At 34.1% G+C, this 20,673-nt stretch overlaps 1 protein-coding gene across 16 annotated transcripts in view; it reads right to left on the bottom strand.

Moving 5' to 3' along the window:
- Rbm26 (RNA binding motif protein 26) overlaps positions 1-20,673 on the bottom strand; it is a 73,731-nt gene that overhangs the window by 22,653 nt on the left and 30,405 nt on the right. For 10 of the 16 annotated variants that reach the window (XM_057786706.1, XM_057786707.1, XM_057786708.1 and 7 more), the window contains exons 10-18: positions 18,185-18,296; positions 16,966-17,125; positions 15,684-15,848; positions 15,002-15,133; positions 13,761-13,832; positions 6,782-6,907; positions 6,365-6,439; positions 4,081-4,248; positions 2,129-2,233 (exon numbers count right to left, since the gene is read on the bottom strand). In XM_057786706.1, coding sequence (XP_057642689.1) covers positions 2,129-2,233; positions 4,081-4,248; positions 6,365-6,439; positions 6,782-6,907; positions 13,761-13,832; positions 15,002-15,133; positions 15,684-15,848; positions 16,966-17,125; positions 18,185-18,296 — 1,115 coding nt within the window. The remainder of the gene's footprint in view (positions 1-2,128; positions 2,234-4,080; positions 4,249-6,364; positions 6,440-6,781; positions 6,908-13,760; positions 13,833-15,001; positions 15,134-15,683; positions 15,849-16,965; positions 17,126-18,184; positions 18,297-20,673) is intronic. The other 6 variants (XM_057786719.1, XM_057786720.1, XM_057786721.1 and 3 more) reach the window with 3 other exon arrangements.

Here is a 20,673-nt window from a genome sequence, read left to right as displayed (position 1 = left end):
AACTCACCTAAAATTTGGTAATTAACTGAATAAATAGAGGTTGAACAAAGAAAGGGTGTGATCAAGACTCCTTCCATATTTCTAATTTGAGTAACTATATATACAAACTTTGTAAAGCAAGATAAACAATGATGAACATGCTGATAAGGGTATTTGACGTCCAAGCAATAAACACATAAAATCAAATAATAATGCTTAATGAAATAAAGCAGGCACAGAAAGACAACTACTGTAAGATTTCATTTACACACAGAATCTGAAACAGCAATCTCATAGAAACAGAAGAATGGCTATTACCAAGGACTGCATTGGTATGGAGAATAAGGGAAATGTTGGTCAAAATGTACAATGGAATAAATTCTACCATCAGTTGTATAGTATAGTGAGTACAATTGATGATAGTAGATGATATATGAGAAGAGCTAGGGAAGAAAATTTTTGATATATTTTCATAAGAATTTGAATATGTATGAATTACTTTGATAACTCATTTCATGATGTATACATATACTAAAACATCATGCTATATACCATACACATATACAACTCTTAACTGATCAATTAAAATATATTGAAATAAAATAATATAGTTTAAAGGGCAAAGTTATTAAAATTAAATATATGAAAAGTATGCCCTGTAGAATATTAATGACACACAGATAATCCCTGAAAATTAAGCTACAGCAAGCCTATAATTTGGAGATTCAATCTAAAAGCCTCTAAAAAGTCCTATAGTCAAACAGCATATTCAGTATGACCTTTTCAAATTATACTTAATCTTAGAATGTGTGCTAACGAGTCTCTATTAATGATAACAGAATTACTATAATGTGCAGATTCTGGAATTGACTACATTACTGCATATATGAGTATTATTGAAAACCAAAGCTGAATCACCATAAAAGAACAGAAAATACCATTTTACCTTTGGCTGAATTACAACAAGTAAAACACAGAACAGTAAATTTTTGTGTTATTTATTATTTATTTATTTATTGTTATTTACTTACTAAAATCATATGTCAGAAATTTTACAAACTAATGGTACTAATGGTACAAAATATTTATAGAAAAAATAATTTTAAAATTAATGCAAGAAACTTATTGTTTTGGGCAGAATATGTAGGCAAACCAGATCATGTTTCAAGGGAATGCAAGTATATACATGTTTAGGACAAAATTTCACAGCTTTTTCTAACTTTCAGATAAGAACTAGTCCAGGACATGGCCAGTAGGTTCTAAAAGTTAATTCTTTAAAACTTACACAACACTAAACAGATTTCTACTGCATTGTAAGGTGAGGGGGGAAAAAAAATCAGTGTCAACATACTCTGTAAGAAAAGTTTACTCTGATTAAGCAAAATGACCTAAAATGTTAAAAAATATATAAAAATAAAAAACCTTAGATTGTATCAAGCAACAGTAAACAGACATTAATATAGTTTCATATTGTTATATAATTTTATTTCTATACATTTTTAATGAATGTTAAGCATCATGTTTTATAAGAGATCAATTGCATGAGGAGTTTCTTATATAACCATGTAACTGAATTATAAGGTAGCTTATCTTCTCTTTTAAAACAGCCACAGCACCATCTATAGGCCAAACTTAAACAAGCATGTGTTTAAAAAGGTGTACAGCTGAGTCTATTCTTTAGCCACTCAACAACACAATATGCCTACATAACTTTACACATATAAAGACTGTTTTCATACAATTACCTGAAAAGCCTTTAACTGTATTTAATTCAAAGAAGAAAAAGAGAACAAAAACAAAGAAGACATAAAATTCACTAGAAATGGACACCAACCAGGGTGTATAGGTAGAAGCAGTAAGATGTCTCAGAGGGTAAATACACTGCAGTCAATGCTCAAGAGCAACATGGTAAAAGGAGAGAACACACCCCACAAACTGCCCTCATATTCCTATGCAAATGAATAAATTCACAAGCAAAATAAACTTGTTTTTTTTAAAAAAATATTTTCTCTAGTCATTCTGTAAAAATCCACCCCCACAAATACATGGTGGTCAGCAACTGTTAACTAGACCTCAAACCCACATTTTCATGTTAACCATAACTGTAACCACTTCTTCCAAGTCAACTGTGTGATTGTAATAAACATACCTCCAACTGTAATTCTGTATATTTCCTCCTTAGTTCTGTGACTTCTTCTCCAGCCTGCATCTTCTTATATAAATCCAATTCTGTGTCAAGCAATTCTTTCTGCATCTGAAAAAGTTATTAATGTTTCAAATAACAATTAATATTCTGATCTTATGTAAAATTTTTACAAGATCTTTTTGCTCATATTCCTTTTTTTCCCCTTTCTTTTGGCATGGGCTAGTTATATATAAAGTCAAGATTCTCCTGTATTGACTTCATGAATGACAAGATTAAATGTATGTGTCACTATGAAAACTGACATTCCTATTTCATGTGATATTATTCTAGTAAAAGTATCCTAATCCTTATTCTCATTTATTTCCCTAAAATTCATTGTCTATACCACAGCCAGAGTATGATTTCTATGAGCTAATAATGTAATAACTTCTGGGAGGAAAAGGGCTAACAAGCAATATATAGTATGTTTTTATATAGGTAAATACACAAAGTAATGACAAAGGGTACCAATAGGAGTTGTGTTAGGGATACGATTATCAGGAGCTGGAAAGGAGTCTCTTATGTGTATCTTTTTATGTACTTTTGAACCATGTTATTATTAGTTACTTTAAAAAATTTTAAACCAGTAAAAACTGGAGCCAGAAGAAAGAATTCAAAACTGAAAACAGACACAGACCTAACTTTATCTAATTAACAGTATTTACAAAAAGGACTCAAAGTAAAGCATCTAATCTCTTTTTTTTTTTTTTTTTTTTTTTTGGTTTTTCGAAACAGGGTTTCTCTGTAGCTTTAGTGCCTGTCCCGGAATTAGCTCTTGTAGACCAGGCTGGCCTCGAACTCACAGAGATCCGCCTGCCTCTGCCTCCCGAGTGCTGGGATAAAAGGCGTGCGCCACCACCGCCCGGCTTGATCTAATCATTTTTTAAAAAATATTTATGTATTTATTATGTAAACAATATTCTGTCTGCGTGTATGCCTGCAGGCCAGAAGAGGGCACAGATGGTTGTGAGCCACCATGTGGTTGCTGGGAATTGAACTCAGGACCTTTGGAAGAATAGGCAATGCTCTTAGCCCCTGAGCCATCTCTCCAGCCCCGTCTGATCTAATCTTTATTGGAATACAATTAGTTTGTGAAGAATATAAATAAAATGGATTGCAGGTCAACTTGAATGATGAATAAACTGATGTTATGAAACCAAGTCATCATTATGGAAACTGACAGTAGAATATAAATTTTAAAAAAGAGTAAGGATGTGATTTAGATTGAAATTAGAAATGTCAATGTGGCATCACACACACACAAAGAATAAATACTGTACCACCTATATTTTATCACTTGTTGCCATCTAAAAACATCTTGCTCATTTGTTTAGATCATCCAGAGTAATACATCTGAATTTTTTCCCTTTGAAAATTCTTCTCGACAGTGATAATAGGTTACTTCCTATCATGAGCCTTTTATATTACTAACTAGTAACAATATATAGTTCAAACTTCTTGAACATACAATCAAGTACCCATATCATTTTGTCCCAAACTACCTTTCCAAAATTATCCATAATAATTTTATAATAGCAGGTTTCACAACTGTAAGAAGTAGAGTTATGATTGGTCCAATTCTGAACAAAGGATACATCCTAAAAAAAAAACCTTTAAAAAATCATGTTTGGTATTTTTATTTTAAAGCTCTTTTTTAAAAAGACTTATTTGTATTTATTATATATGGATGTTTCGCCTGCATATGTATCTGTGCACTATGTTCATTCAGTGCACATGGGGGCCAAAAGAAGGCATGAGATCCTTTGGAACTGGAATTACAGACAGTTGTTAGCTGCCAAGTAAGTTGAACCTAGGTCCTCTGAAAGAGCAACAAGAGCACTTAACCACTAGGCCATCTCGCCAGACCCATGCTTGATATTCTTAGTAAGCAGTCATATGGAAAAAAAACAGAATACCTGAGTCTTTGTTTTTATACTTTTTGGAAGACAGCGTCCAGGAGATGTAGCTTTGACTTCATCTTTCAACTTGGTAATATTTTTTGTCAAAACCTCTAATGTTTTCATTATTTCTGCTTTATCTTCAGACTTCATTGTTTTGTTTTTCTCTAGTTTTGAAATTAGCATCTGGCAAGTTTTAAAACAGAAATCTTAAGAGACCTATTCCTACTACTGATAACAAAACAAATAAAGTAAAACAATTAAAACAAATACTATTTTTAGTTTATTGTTCTCAACAAAGCTGACATATCTAAGTGTATAAAGATAGAAGAGCAGGCTTGGGAGCTAACAGCATAATTACAACCAGTTTACTTTGGGAAGAACTTTACTATTATTTGGCTCTCTTAGAACATAAGATCTGAACAGGAGAAGTGAGATAGGAGATATCACATGGAATTATGTTCTCGGAGTTAAGATAGCTTCAGTTTTGTATGAAGCACTATGATTTCACCTTAATGAAGTATATCCAAAATAAAAAAAGACCATATTTAAAATCTTATGTAAGTTTTTCAACAGTCTTAACGTGTAGCCTACACTACAAATTACTAAATAATTTGACAGCCTTAGTCTCCTCAGGTGCTGAGATTATATTAATGCACCACTATACTCCAACAAAACATTTTTCTAAATTTTTACATTTCTACTACATTATAAAACATATCAAAACTAATTTCTAAGCCAGATAGTGGTGGTGCACACTTTTTTTTTTTTTGGTTTTTCGAGACAGGGTTTCTCTGTGGTTTTGGAGCCTGTCCTGGAACTAGCTCTTGTAGACCAGGCTGGTCTCGAACTCACAAAGATCCGCCTGCCTCTGCCTCCCAAGTGCTGGGATTAAAGGCGTGCGCCACCACCGCCCGGCTGGTGGTGCACACTTTTAATTCCAGCACTCAGTAGACAGAGGCAGGCAGATCTCTCTGAGTTCAAGTCCAGTCTGGTCTACAAGAGCTAGTTCCATAACAGCTAGGACTGTTACACAGAGAAACCCTATCTCGAAAAAAAAAAAAAAAAAAAAAAAAAAAAAAAGCTAATTTCTAATTAAAATGTCATATATTAGAGAGCAATCTGCCCCAAAAATGTCAGCCAAGAAATGCCAGTCACATTAAGTAAGTTTTAAAAAGACTTAGTTTATAATTGATGTGTATGTGCTTGTGCCGTATGCATGCAGATGGCCACGGAAGCCAGAAAACAGGGTCTGGTACCTTGCAGCTAGGGTTACGTGCAATTGTGAAGCACCTGATATTGCTGTAGAAACCCAAACTTGGGTCCTCTGAAATAGTAGTAGCAAATGCTCTTAACCATTGAGCCATCTCTCCATGTCCACAAATAATTTGATTGTTTTATCAATCACATTAAAAAGATAAAAAAGGAAAAATAAGATTATGTTGGCAGAAGCCATTCGTTCATTTCCTGGCCGCCCAGATCTGAGATAACAACACAGAAACTATATTAATTAAAACACTGCTTTGCCTATTAGCTTATGCATATTTCTAGTTAACTCTTACATCTTAAATTAACCCATTTCTATTAATCTATGTATTGCCACATAGTTGTGGCCTACCCGTAAGTTTCTGTCCGGCATCTGTCTCCTGTGGCAGCTACAGGGCTTCCGTTTGACTCTGCCTACCCTCTCCACCTCTATCTGCTTAAAATTCCCACCTTGCCCTATTCTGCGCTCCAACAGGCCCAAAGCAGATTCTTTATTAGATAGTATTCACAACATACAGAGGAGAATCCCACATCAAAATTAAGTAATTTAGCCTAGTGTACCAAAATGCACATTTCAACAATAAAAAATTCTAAGATGTTTTTCTTCATACAATAGCTTTGAAGTCTGGCATATAATTATGATTTTCCTCTCAATTTGGACTAGACACAGGGCAAATGGATCAGCCAGGTGTGGCTTTTGATTATTCCTGTATAACCCCGGAGTAGAGAATCCCAATTAGTGAAAAGCATGTCAATAATAGTAAAAAGATTTCATTATTCGCTGACCAGACTACAGTAACAGAGCTAAATATACTTATTTTCAATTTGCGTTGATAGCCATTTCCATATAAACTATACGTACACTTCATAAATTTCTTCAACTACAATGCTAATAAATTAATACACGTGATACACTGTTTTTTTTATTTTTACCACTACCAATTACAATAAATCTGGTTCTCACTATGAATTAAAAAGATTAAATTCAATAAAAATAAGAACGCCGGTATTTTGCCAAATACTTTTATTATTTTACCTTCTGTGTTTCAATGTGCTTTTCTAAAATTTCTTGCTTCCTTTTTCTTACATCCTGCTGAAGTTTCAGTGTCTCCTAAAAGAATCAAAATATCATCTGAGTAATATCTAATGATATCTAAAGATCGATAAAGCAATACAAGAAAGGCAGTTTTAGTTGAAGAAGCGTGGCAACAAAAGCAATACACTAAGTTTCTATCCGTAAAGCTTAGAAAATGCATGCAAGTGTCAAAGATCAAAAAGAAAAAACTTCCCTTTACAGTAAACGGAAAATTGTGTGTGTGTGTGGGGGGGGCTACTTATTTCTACACACAGATCTATCTATCTAGTCTCACTTTGTGGTAAGTGCCTTATACACACACTGACTGGAGGACTCTTCCTAGGTGCAGATTTTATATGTCATGCTATTTATGCTTACCTGTTTCTTTTTCTGTGCTTCATTACTATCAACTGCAGGGGTAGAAACTAGTAAAGTTTTCTGTGCAGCCTTCAAAGCAGCTGGATTATACACCGTTTTTGTAAGGCCAGTAGATGTAGACAACACCTACCAACACAAATTCAATTTTTTCAGAGTGTTATCATTCATAATTTCTTAAGTCTTGCTTCTAAGAAACTCAAACTTTAAAGCATTCCTGCCTAAAATTAGCATGCAGAACTAAATGTATTATATACTTAAAATAACTAAATCACATTTTATGACTTGAAATGGTTTGAGTGAATAAGCCCTAAACCAAACAAAAATTTCCTAGTGACTTAATATCTGTAACAAAAATTCAAAGCCAAACATGTAAATCTTGAAATCAAAGAAGAAAAAGGACTGCCATTACTGTATTTCTCAGAAAATACTTGTGAATATATCTCTACCTATCTCTACTGAAGCAAAAAAAAAAAAAAAAAAGCACAAGAGAAAAACTGAATGTCATCCTACAAACAATTTAGTATGATCACTATAATTTGAAGTTCCAAAATAAATGCAGCCATCACTCTCCATTCCCTGCAGCCCATATTCTTCCTGTCTGAAGTGATCTTAACCTCTTAAGCCAAGCTCAGATGCAGTACAAGCCAAAGCTCTAACCATTTCTCTTTTCTGCCCAATATTTAACAAACAACTTTTTATTCCTTAAGCCATGATATAAAATACCATTAAATGTTGTTAGGTAATATTAACTATTTAATAAATTTTAAAAATTCTGATAGTGATGTCTTCCTTCCTATCTATACTGCAAGAGCCTTGAAACAAAAAACTAGTCCTTCTCTTCTTTGTGGTTCTTGAATCTAAGTCTTACTGACGCAGAATTATGAGACTTTGGTTAAAGTAAACTTGAGAGGTGGGGTAACTTCAGTGTGCTTATCTATAAACTGAAGGTTCACTCGACAGTATCCAAAACACAAACTCAAAGCTCTTGCTCTCCTTGAACACAAATTACTGTTTCACTTTTATCACTATGCTGTTAGCATCTAAAACAGTACAGTCACACATGATAAATATTTTCACACTAAATTAAACAAATGATTATAGATTCAAGTGGAATACCCTTTAAAACACAAGGTTTATTTTAAAAAAGGACAGCTCTGACAATCTACTTATTTCCTTTACTAAGCTCCATGAGGTGACGGGTTCCCAGAAAAGATGGTATCAACAGATTCTATAAAACCTAATCAAGTAACCATACACCATGAATTTCCAGAGAAAATATTATTGCTTCAAATGTCTTAAGAGTTCCTAGACTAAAACATAATACCCAAAGATGTAAGAGTATAAATAAGAACTATCACTCTATTTTTAGCTACTATGTTAACATCTGGTGTAGCATAAAGCAGCCATTTGGAGAGCACTGTCTAATCTTTCCTCATGGAATTAGAAGGAAAAAAAATGGGCAACTCATTACTCTTCCATGTATCCATGAATGTCTCAAAATCTAAATAAAATAAAAACTGTTATTTTACCTCCACAGAGCACACCTGATGTTTAAAAGGTAAAAGAAAATAATATTCTAAATGTACCCAAATTTCATGTGTAATTTTCTTCAAGGTTAAAAACTGTCACATATCACTAATGAACATGAAATAGTAACTATGAAATCCTTGCATTCATTAGAATATAAAACATGGATTTACCTTATAGTCTAATTTCAGTGATTATTAGTGAATAATTCAGAGAATGTCTTTGAACCTAGTTTGCTATGTAACAAATGTTAAAGTGAATGATTATACAAAAGAGAAACAACTTATGAAAAACATAAAACAGTCTCACTTTTTAAAGTATATATTTAACTACTTTAAGTATACCATTTTTTATAAGAATGCCCTAAAAAGTTAAACAGCTTAGAGTAGAAAAGTTTTCCACACTCAAATAACTTGGAAATATTGAGTATCACAACCATGTTTTCAAATATCAAATATATATAAAACAATTTGTTTAACCACTAGTATTTTCCTCACTACAGTGGTTATGGAATATAGCTTTTAAAGCCATCTTAGCATTTTATATCAGACTACGGCATGCTGGCTCAAAGTTTGTATCTGATGAGAACAGAACACTTCTTTGTTTCTACAAGCTGTCTCATAAGCACATCCATGGTCCTATCCACTGATTTCCTTTTGTAATGATAGGATATATGATAAACTGTTCCACAAAGCCTCAATATCTCAAGGACTCCTTAAAATCCAAAGATAAAGAAACAAGAGCACAGAGGTTACACTTATAACTTTATTTTCAACAATGGTGAAACATAGCCCAAAAGTGCCAAGATGTAAAATTAAAACGTGTATTGGAAATAATGAACTGTAGAACTACAAGCATTGTTTTTTATTTGAATCTATTTAGTGTTAGATTAGGTACTAAAATAGTAAATAATATCCACATTTTTCAAGATGTAAAATTTATCCAGGCCTGGTGGCATGTGCCTGCAAATCGAGCACTTGGGAGCTGGAAGCACTGATAGTAGCACACACTAAGAGCTACATATGAGACTGGAGGCTGGCAGCACAGTCATGGGTTCAACCTTTAGCACTGTCAATAAATAAATACATTTAAAATGAAAACAGTGAAGGAAGCAAAACAATTCCAACAGACAAGATTGAGTTACAATTCCTAATACAAAGCATGGCCTTTGCAAGTAAACACAGCATGTTTATTTTCCAATTTTTTCACATAATGTAACTTAACATGGTGACATAATACTAGCTTAACTTCTGAAGATCTAATTGTACTCACCATCTCGACTGCTTCTAAGTTTATTTTGGATTTTCTATACAGATAATAATTGTGTCACCCATATACAAACAGTTTTATTTCCTCCTTTAGAATCTTTATAATGGTTTATTTCATTTTACTACTTTACTGGATTGGTTATGCCCTACAGAAAAATCTGCAAATGTTTACAGTGGACATCTCTGTCTCATTTCCTGAACTTAACAGATGGGAGACATTCAATATGTTTCACCATTAAGTTCAATGTTAATTCTGGTGGGTAGGGATGCAAACATTCTTTATCAATGTAGAGAATCTGCCTATTCTTATTTTGTAGGTTGTTAAATATTTCACCAAATGTTTTTCTTTTTTTTTTTTTTTTTTTTTTTTTGGTTTTTCGAGACAGGGTTTCTCTGTAGCTTTGGTGCCCGGCCAGGAACTAGCTCTTGTAGACCAGGCTGGCCTCGAACTCCCAGAGATCCACCTGCCTCTGCCTCCCGAGTGCTGGGATTAAAGGCGTGCGCCACCACCGCCCGGCTACACCAAATGTTTTTCTACCAAGTTATTCATGTGAGGTTTTTCTTCTCCCTTACAATACTAATGTGGTTAGTTAAATAGATTTCTTGATGCTAAATCATCTTGAGTTTCTAGACTAAATCTTTTCTAGCCACGATGTATTATGCATTTGACATACACTGGAAATTACTAATAATTTATTAGGAATATCTGTGTCTATGTTCATAACTGGTGTTAGTCTATAATTTTCCTTTCTTATGATATCCTTTGTCAGTTTTGGTAGCAAATATAAACCCAGAAGATGGGTTAAGAGGTCTATCATGTGGTAAGCTTTCATTAATATCTCCTATAACCAAGACATGTCAATTCTCTAAAGAGGTTACCTTCACTAACACGTTTTCTTTCTTTTTCATTTAGATTTATTTTATATGTATTTGTGTTTTGCCATTATGTTACATATATGCATTATGTGCATGTCTGGGGTCCAAGGAGGTCAAAAGAGGGCACTAGATCCCCTAAACCTTCTGAAGTTACAAGGGTTCTGGGAAACGAGCCTGGGTCCTCTACCAGACCAACAAGTACTCTCAACTGCTGAGCCGTTTATATAGTTCTCACATCTCCGTTTCTTACATACAACATTATCATCCATACTAGTACTAGTTCATGGAAAAACCAAACATTTTCTTGCTAAGGATGGGAGGGAAAAACTATTCTGCAAAAAAACAAAATTATTTACTATTTAGGATTACTATGAAGTCATCTAAGCTTCATTTTTAAAATGTTCAAACTGAAATTTAATATAAAAGAATGTAAACATGTTAAAGAAAGAAGTTGTAGCAGGTATTTAAAGCAGAAAAGAGAAACTCAGTTAATTTTAAAAGTATCTGAAGTACTATATATACAGGAAAATTAATATGCTTAATGTTTTCGATTAAGTATGCATCTATTCAATAGAGTGGAATGTTTATTTACAATATTACTTAACAGCATAGATAGCATTCTACAGCACTGGCCAGTGGAGATCTGTGAGAAGAACAAGATTTAAAGGTTCATTTATAAAGTATTCTGAAGATTCTTCTCAACAATATTAGATACTTTTTATAAGCTTAATTTAACCAACAGTAAAAAATTACAACTGCCATAAATAATACATTGTGTGTATATGTATGTGTATGTGTGTATCTCTTGTATATGGCTAAACTGAATGCTTGTGATGCATTTGGTTGTGAGGACACTTAAAATCATGGCTATTCACTGAAGTTATCATGTTGTACTTATGTTCTGAAATTATTTTACAACCTCCAACTATTATCTTCATAATTTCCTCACCCTGGAGCCCTACTAACATTACTCTGCTCCATGAATTCAACTTTTTAATTTTCCATATATGATAAAGGAATTAATGACCTTACAGAGAAACATTTTAAACAAAGAAAAACTATTTGCAATCCATAGTCAATTTTGCTACAAACTCTAACTCCCAGAAAGTGCAGCCAATCTTTTAAATAAGTCAAATTTTCTGGTAATAAAAAATAATCCAAGAAGTGGGGAGGTGGTGATGCACACCTTTAATCCCACTCAGGAGGCAGAGGCAGGCAGATCTCTGTGAGTTTGAGGCCAGCCCGATTTACAAAAGCTAGTTCCAGGACAGGCTCCAAAACTACAGAGAAACTATCTCGAAAAACAAGGGAAAAAAGTCTTTAGAGGACAATGTACTAAAAATGAAAATAACAAATAATGGGAGAGAAAAGCTTCATTTATTCTACCAATCTTTGGATTTATATTAGCAAAACTCTACATCAAATCAAAATTTAAGAGAACTTGCTCAATGTCATTTCCAATGGCTAAATGAAAAACTAAAGTGTCTATATGAAATGTAGCTCAATTATACCACACAATCTCTAATTTAAAAAAATTCCAAATACAAATGTTAACTTTCATTATAAAAACAGGATAATATATACCTCAGATTAAAAAAAAATACATTAAGTCGGGCAGTGGTGGTACATGTCTTTAATCCCAGCACTCAGGAGAAAAAGGCAGGCGGATCTCTGAGTTTAGGACAGCCAGGTCTACAGAGTGAGTTCCAGGACAGCCAGAACTACAGAGAAACCCTGTCTTAAAAATATCCAAAATAATAATAATAAAAAAAAAACATTTTTTTAGTTCAAAAATGAACATTCTATGATAAGTTTAATATCTAAAACTGGCATATTAGATACCAGGGCAGGACATTTGATTGGCAAGGTAAATGCACTCTAGGAGAAGCACTACAAAGAAGCTAAAACTAGACCAAAATAGAACAAAAACAAAAGAGAAGAGTGAGCTAGAAAAGAAAGAGGAAGAAAACAAGACTGAAACCTTGGGTTGAAGGACACAGACGACACACAAGTTATTTCTAAGGTAGATAACATAGACTGCACAGCAAAAGTGAGACAAACTACCAAGGGCAGAGGTGTCTATGAACTGTTTATGAAACCAAGTAACTGTAGCCAATAAATTCACATTTTCTATAATAAATAGACACTGGAATGGTATTGACACATTGGCAACAAAGAAAAATTTAAAGAGGAGAATGGCAAGACACCCGTGAATAGGCACCCAAAAGCCAGGAGACTTAAGTAGAGAAAAAGTGGTAGACTATAAATACATGCACCGTGCCCGTGAGGTTTTAAGACAACCACTTCTAGAGGTGAGGACTAGAAATTAAAATTAACTTCTATATGGAAAATAATTCATTTTAGGCACTGAGATGCCCAAGAGGAAGGCCTGATGAAAACTGAGTTTCAAGTTTCTAGAAATGTCAAAGACCACAAAGATAAATAATAATATTTAAAAAAAAAAAAAACAGCACTCTAAAGAACAAATGGAGGGCAGTTCAGGAGATGCTTGAATCATTTTCATCATGAATTTCCACTGCAACCTTCAGACTAGAAAGAACATGGACTAAAAATCAGAGAAACACAAATCTTTTGGGGCTTGGTTATACTTGGTCTTTAGATCATTCAGTTCTAATATCCTATAGTTTCATGTATTTCAAACAAAACAATGTTATCAGGGAAGTCCCTAATACCGCAACATGAAGACAAAATACCCTATGTCTGTCTATTCAGAAGACAGATCCATAAACAGCTGTAACAATCTGTATTTACCTTCTTTTTTAAAAAGTGTATTGTAAAGCCTTAGAGAAAACTGTCAGCAATAACTTTTAACTGCCAAAAATAAAATAATTAGATCATCCTTCCCATTTACAGACTACTTTTAAGTAAACAAAGACACGTTACCATCACCAGTCTACCAATACGTTAAAAGACTGAGAAACGTTAAATGCACTGCCAATTATCATGCAGTTAGTAAACAAAGAGCTGGGGATCAAATTCTGATAATATTCCTAGCTCATGACCCTTTCTATTACACTACCAGAGTTTTGAAACTAAAATGCACGTCTCTTTAGAAAATAAACATAAAAGAAGACAAAGAATGGAGCACACAGAAATAAGAGAAGCAAGTATTACAATGTTGATGTAAAAAAGAAAGTAGCTAGGCTTTTCTTTTTCAGCAAATAGGAGTAAGAGCTACCAATACTATTAAGAAGCAGGAGTTTGGAGCCATGAAAAAAAATTAAAAATGAAGATGCCACCTGGAAAACATTTATGAAGCCAAGACAAACACATCATGCTATTCTTACCTTTTCAGTTGCTGAAACAGATGGCTTTGATACAAAACCCAACCTGTCCTTCACAGATAACTTAGTTACATTCTAAAAAGATTAAAACGGACATATTCAGTGTTTCCCCAAACATATATTAAGTCTGTTGGGATTTTGAACATCCTGATTCTACTATATATACTGAGTTTGTGCATAACAATACTAGCCACAGAAACTTGGGCCTTTAAAAAAATGGGAGAGAAACAAGGAGAAAGAAGAAAAGGGAAAAAAATAAGAAGATAAAAAGGAAACAGATGTTGAAAAACAAAAAGTCCTTAATATTAACCATAAAAAAATTACAATGTAAAAATCTGTCCAAGTAGTTGGTTCCTAATGTCCCTTCCTGGAACTGTACATTAATAAGTAGAAAGTCTGCACATTTAAAAATAGATGTGAACATTTAAGGTATAAACCTGCTTCATAAGCTTAAAAACAAGAGTCATTTATTCCTAAAATATGCTTATAATTAAATACATTATACTTAGTGATTACTTACATAAAATTTAAAAGTAACTGTTTATCAATTTGCATTCTGAACCTTCATATAGAATCTTATTATCTTACTCTATGCATCAGGAATTATCAAAAAGGGCATCTACCATGGCATCTATTAGCTAAGTAGGATACTACATCCTAACCCAATTATGTACAGTAAGTCTTAAAACATCTAGAGAAAAAGAAAAGCTAAATTTCTGAGACTGAGAGTGTAGAGACAAGAAACTGTTGGCTCAAGTACAGAATTTGGAAAGCAACAACATACATAAAGAGAATCCAGGCAGTAGTAAGTGGTACAAAGTTCTAAGCAGGGCAAGTGAGTTCCTAAAACAATGTATCATCATCCATCAAACACATGTAGACCGACGGTGTAAGTTTTCCTTTCTCAAATGTTTTCTGTTCACCCTACTGCATAATTATCACGAGATAAAACACTAAGCAAAGGATAATGGAAAAAATAAGATTTAGTATACTGAAATTCACTCTCAGGCAAATTTTTTAAATACATCTCCACAAAGTGAAAAAGAGACCTTTCTCCTAAGTATTCTCTAGCAGAAGACAGTGCAAATGTTACAGTAAAACTAACTTACAGGAGAAGTTCAAAGACATATATACCATATTTCTGTGTAAAACATGCATCATCAAAATTCTAGTTACCAAGGAAAATGAATAGAAAATGAATAAGAAACTATTTGAAAGATCTCTTGATAAAACCTTCTATTTACCTGGGGAAGGTCTGAAGTAGCACTCTGAGCTTCTGCTGGTTCAACAGTAACTGATGGTACAGGACCCAACCGCTCTTTGACAGATTGTTTCACAACAGGTAAAATGGGCTGCTGAACTAACGGCTGTATTACCTCAGAACAAGTGGAAAGATTAAAAACAAGCTAGTTAGTAAAGGAAGATAAAAATCCAACCAGGGTGATTTTGTACTCATTACCCATATAAAGAATGTTTAAATGTAGCTTATAATCAAACTCAACTATCTTTCAATTCTTTTCAGTGTATAAATCTTCTCTGTAGGAAATGAATTATAAAAGTACAGAAAAATAATTAAATCATCATTGTTTGCTTTAACAATGAGAAACCAGACTATTCTATAACCTCTAAAATAAAGAGAAAGGAGAAAAGTGAAAGGAAGAAAAAGAATTCCAAAGATACTGTGTAGTGTAAACTTATAAGATATACAGTCATCTCTTAATGAGTGTTTCAGATGCTTTACACATGCCATATTATAATTCTCTAAACTGGGATTAACCTCACAAGCTAATGAAAGAATAGTCTGGATAAGTAACTTTGTCAAGTCTCTATAGTAGGAAAGCCAGGCACCTCATAGCTCAAAAGCCTCTGTTTAAGAACTGTTAAAAGACCCCAAGAAACACTAGACTTCACACAAATTTCTCTTACCTTTGGTGAAGTGGTCTGTAACTGCTGAGTAGTTCCTTCTCTGTGCCAATAAACCTTAATAAAGCGGTTATTTAATACTGCTTCTGTACTTGAGATTGCTTTCTTTGCCTCTTCATATGTTGCAAATTGGATAAGGGCACCTTCAGGATCACCATTATAGGCAACCTAAGATTTAACATATTGAGGACAGTTTACTTCTAAAGGAATACACAGCTCTAGACAGTCAATTTCTCAAGATATGAAATGCTGGTCCTTCCAAGTAAGTAAGGAGCTTATCATCACAGTTCCTTAGACCTATTCTATCAATACAACGTGCCAACGCAGAGTTACTTCTAAAGAGCATGAGAAAGTTCTTTGCTTTTTGTTTATTTACTTATTTGTTTAGGGCAGTAAGAGAAAGTTTATTTGGGGGCCAGATCTGAGTGACCATGGCCTGGATAAACATTTAGATTTCAATGTGGAAGCAGTTTCATGACATTTTTTAGTTTCCCAGAACAAAGACAGATCAAAACAAGCTATTAGTGCCAGCAGTGCTGGTAAGTGGTGAGAATCTTTGAAGAAGTGAGGCTAGTGGTAAGTTATCAGATCACTTAGAGGAGCTGTCCTTACAAGCTATGCTGGGTAGTTTTATGTCAGCTTCACACACACTAAGTCATTTCAGAGGAAGGAACCTCATTTAAGAAAAATGCCTCCATAGGTCTGTGGGGCATTTTCTTTACAAGTGACTGATGTGGAAGGGCCTAGTCCACTGTGAGTAAGGGACCTCCCTGGGCTGGTGGTCCTGGGTTTTGTAAGAAAGCAGGCTGAGAAAGCCAGTAACCTGCACTCCTCCATGGCCTCTGCAACTGTTCCTGCCTACAGGTTCCTGCCCTGCTTGAGTTCTTATCCTGATCTCCTTTGATGATGAAGGCTGATATGGAAGCATATGGTGAATAAACCGTTTCCTCTACAAATTGCTTGGTCATTGTGTTTCATCACAGCAACAGTAATCCTAATTAAGCCACAAGATCTCGGGGATCCCTGGGCTCTCACAAGAGAAAGGTATATGGGAGTGAGTCTGACCACTGAATGCCCCTAGCCCAACCATCTCTCATCAGAGACCAAACTAACAGCATTACTTCATCTTACAAAATATCTTTTCTTTATTAAATGAGCCCTCTTCAGGTATTTCATTCTAGTAACAGACAAGATAATCTGAACAAATTTTCTAAGTCTCTATAAATAAAGTTTTCTTAAGTTCTTCAAATAATTACTGACAATAGTATCATTCCACACCTCTTACCTGTAAGTTAACCAATGTTCCAAATCTACTAAAATGTTCATTAAGTTTGCTGATATTATTTAATTCCGGAGGAACTTTCCTAAGTTCAAGTTTAGTATTTTCATTTCCAAACTGAACTTTCTTCTGGAAACCTGGGCTGTTTGTCCTATTAAAATTAGGTCTGTAAACAAAAATCAAGTCGGTCAATATATTTATAAATGCTGACTCCAACTACTACAAAGAAAGAAGTTTTACAAGTAAAATGGATATTCTTAATTTAATCAATTTTTCTCCAAAACTGGAGGTACTAGTTGATAAGGAAATTTTAAGTTTCCTTTCAACAATGAAGTTTCCAAATTTGTAACGTTACTATATTTTATGGACACCATACTCCTCCTTACTTACACTTTTCATCTTCTGCTAATTATCTTTATCAAAAAGGTACTACTATTTGCATTTAGTCAAAATGTGCACACAAATCTTTTCCTATTCTGCAAGTTAGCTTACTGAAAAGCATTTCATTTTAGAAATTCTTTACTTTTTGATATAAAGATGACACCTCAACCTGTCTCCAGTTTAAGAAACAAAATTATTGGAAATATACATGATACTTTGGCACATGAATAAAATAATATCTGTGATATATGAAGCTACCTTTTCCCTTAAATAGCAAAATCAGACATAAAAACTATTGAACTATTAGGTGTGGCCCTAATCTCCCTTTACGGGTGAAAATGTTTAAATGCAATGTCAAACTCTCCAGTATTCTGACTTTCTTCCTTTCTTCAAAGTTCTTCCTGATCTATTCAGTGCCTCTTCAGCCTCTCCGCCCCGCCCCCCCAAGCCCGCTTCAGTTCCTAATAGGAAGTGTCTACATGCTGCAGTCTCCACCCAGACCTTCCACCTTCTTCTCACACGCCACTGGGCTCCTAACTACCCTGTGCACAGCTTCTACTCAATAATACAGCTAACATGTAGAAGGGGTTGCTTCTTTCTGAGGTGGAAGAAGAAAGCGTCAAATTGTGTTCTCCACTATTTTCTAAGAAAATAATTTTGTACTGTCAAACCAATTTGTATAAATTTCTAGAAAACAAAAATTGTAGCTGAGGACAGCCTACATATCAGTATCTTTTAAGAGAAAAGATTACATGATCAAAATATTACAGTAATAATCAATGTAAAACAAAATTTATTAATATAATTAATTCTAATTTAAATAATAAGTTTAATATTTAATTACTTATCAAACCATGTCTTCTTTGTAGAAACTCCAGGTTCTCCAGACCCAATGGTTCTTTTCCTTGATTCTGAATCCACTACTATCCTCATACTGCTTTTGTTAGGAGGCTTTTCTGTGTCAAAACAAAAGTAGACATTAATATTTTTGTGTTTATCTCAGCTACTTCTCCAATGAAAGAGTTCATTTCTCTCCAAATGAATATATTTTATAATCAAAAGGGTCAATATACATTCAAGTACATTATTTCAAGAGAATTTTAGTCTCCTCGGAAATTTTAGAATTTCAGATGCAGTTTTCTAAATTCACACTTAGCTCTAAGACTCAATAAAGTTCCCATGACAAATATGATTTTATAGGCTACTTTTTTAAAGGCAAAATCCACGCCACTCCTCCAATTTGCATCTTTTATCATAAACCAAAACATAAATATAGAAATAAGTCACTTGAGACTTTAAATTCATAGTTTTGAAATCAAAGGCACAATTATAAGCTCAAACACATCAAACTGCCTTTGCAAACTAGCAAACTGCAATTATACTGCTTAGATAGCAACACTAACAATTGAAATTATATTTTAAAAGAAATATTCAAAACTGAATATAGCGCTAGAGAATTATAAACATCTACTAACCAATACTTTACAAACATTCTGCTAAAGCAATCTTACAAGCTTGTCTTTTTACATAGCTTGTTGTCTATACTGGGCTTCTAAATTCCCAATTTCTCTAGTTGTCTATCTAAACATAAAGACAGAGCCCCCAATCTGTCTCGGAGCCCCGCTGCTTGCTTCCATTTTCTAGCTCTCCTATGACACTGGAACATGAGCAGCATCTGATATTACAGTTCATATTCCTCCATATTTACAAAGGGGCTTCTCCTTTTACTCCTCTAGTTTCTCTCTATATATCCTACATCTAGTCCCTAAGAGATATTTACATTTGACTATCTCTTCTTCCTTACCACACCCAATCAGTCACTAGTTCTCTGGAAATTGGTAGCTGTTCACATTACTAGCATCTTGTTCATGGAAGAAAAATAAAAAACTGATGTCACAATTTGATACATAGGAGTATGAATATTTAGTGTCTTTTCCCAGTTGTGTATGTGTACTTTGCCTGTACACTGTACACGGTGTATATGCCTGGTGACTGCAGAGATGGAGGCATCAGATGTGAGCCACCATGTGGATGCTGGGACTGGAATCAAACCCTGGTCATCCAAAAGAGCAGTAAGTGCTTTTAACATCTTAACCACTTGTCCAGTCCTACTTCTCAGTTTTTAACTGGCCTCCAAGAGACATTTGCTGCTGCTGATTACTTTCCCTCTTAGGTATCACCAGTTCTGGATTTTCAGGAATCCCTTTTGTTTGTGGCCTTTTGTTTCCAGTCCCTAGTAAGTCTGGCTCCCTCATCTCACTCCATTATCTCCCTAGTGTCCTTCTTTTATCTACTTTCATTCATCTTTCCTGATGTTTCTCAGGAGTTCCGGTGTGTGGGGAGCGGGGCAGAAATATGGGGGAGGGATATGAAAATAAACAGAAAAGACTCTTTGTTCCATGTGAGTCAACCATGCAAGACTCACTGTGCTTCATTCTATTATTCTTTACCTCCATATTTATGATTCCAAAGTAATTTCCAGTCAGCTGTCTTCAGGAAGCTGAGACTTAAGTATTTCTAATCAGATGACTTAACAGGCATATTAACTAAACAGTAACAAAATTTATTTCTCTACCAATCCATTCTTTTTGTAGCAAATGTTATTATCACTTCCTAATTATCAACACAAAAACTGGTATTTGATTTCAGCCTTTACATTACTCTTCCAATCACATTTAGTAAATCATGCTGTCAAAATCTCAGTTCCCACGACTGCTAACCTAGACCAGTTCTATCACCTATTTTAAAATTCTTCAAATGTCTTCACTGTCCTGTGAACTTCCTTCCACACCTCCTTCCTTTTTGAGACAAAGTTGAGTTTCTCAGAAGTGTAAACTGTATATACTTTAGTTCCCTTTCTCTCGCTGACCAACTGATCAGTGTACTATATGAATTGTTGGTACAAATGTCATGTCATATTGATCTCAGTGGGAAAATACGGCATTGGCGTTAGTGGTGATCAAAGTGCAAGTTCTGATTTCTGTGGGTAGGAATACACTCACATGACCAGTTCTCCAAGAGGACTTAGTCCCTTAGTGTAGGCACTTAGCTCATTGGCTCGTTTGGAGAAGCTCTAAGCTATTCAATCCTTTTCCACTAAAACAAACCTCAATTATCTGAAAACTAAGAAACACAGTAAAGTGTTTTTCACCCAGTAATTGGCGCATTTGCTACACCTCTATTTTCTCTTTCAGATTCACTTTCACTAAGGTTTACTTGAAAATAAGCATTAAAAACCAAAGAAATAAGTATTTCATGATATGCAATTAGCAAATGCATCTAATCATCTATATATAACATTTCCAAACAATATTATCAGTTCAATAGTATTTC

Source organism: Chionomys nivalis, chromosome 12 (assembly GCF_950005125.1).
Source record: "Chionomys nivalis chromosome 12, mChiNiv1.1, whole genome shotgun sequence".
Classification (NCBI taxonomy): Eukaryota; Metazoa; Chordata; class Mammalia; order Rodentia; family Cricetidae; genus Chionomys; species Chionomys nivalis.
The sequence above is the reverse complement of the archived record's forward strand: the minus strand, read 5'-3'. Positions and strand labels throughout refer to the sequence as shown.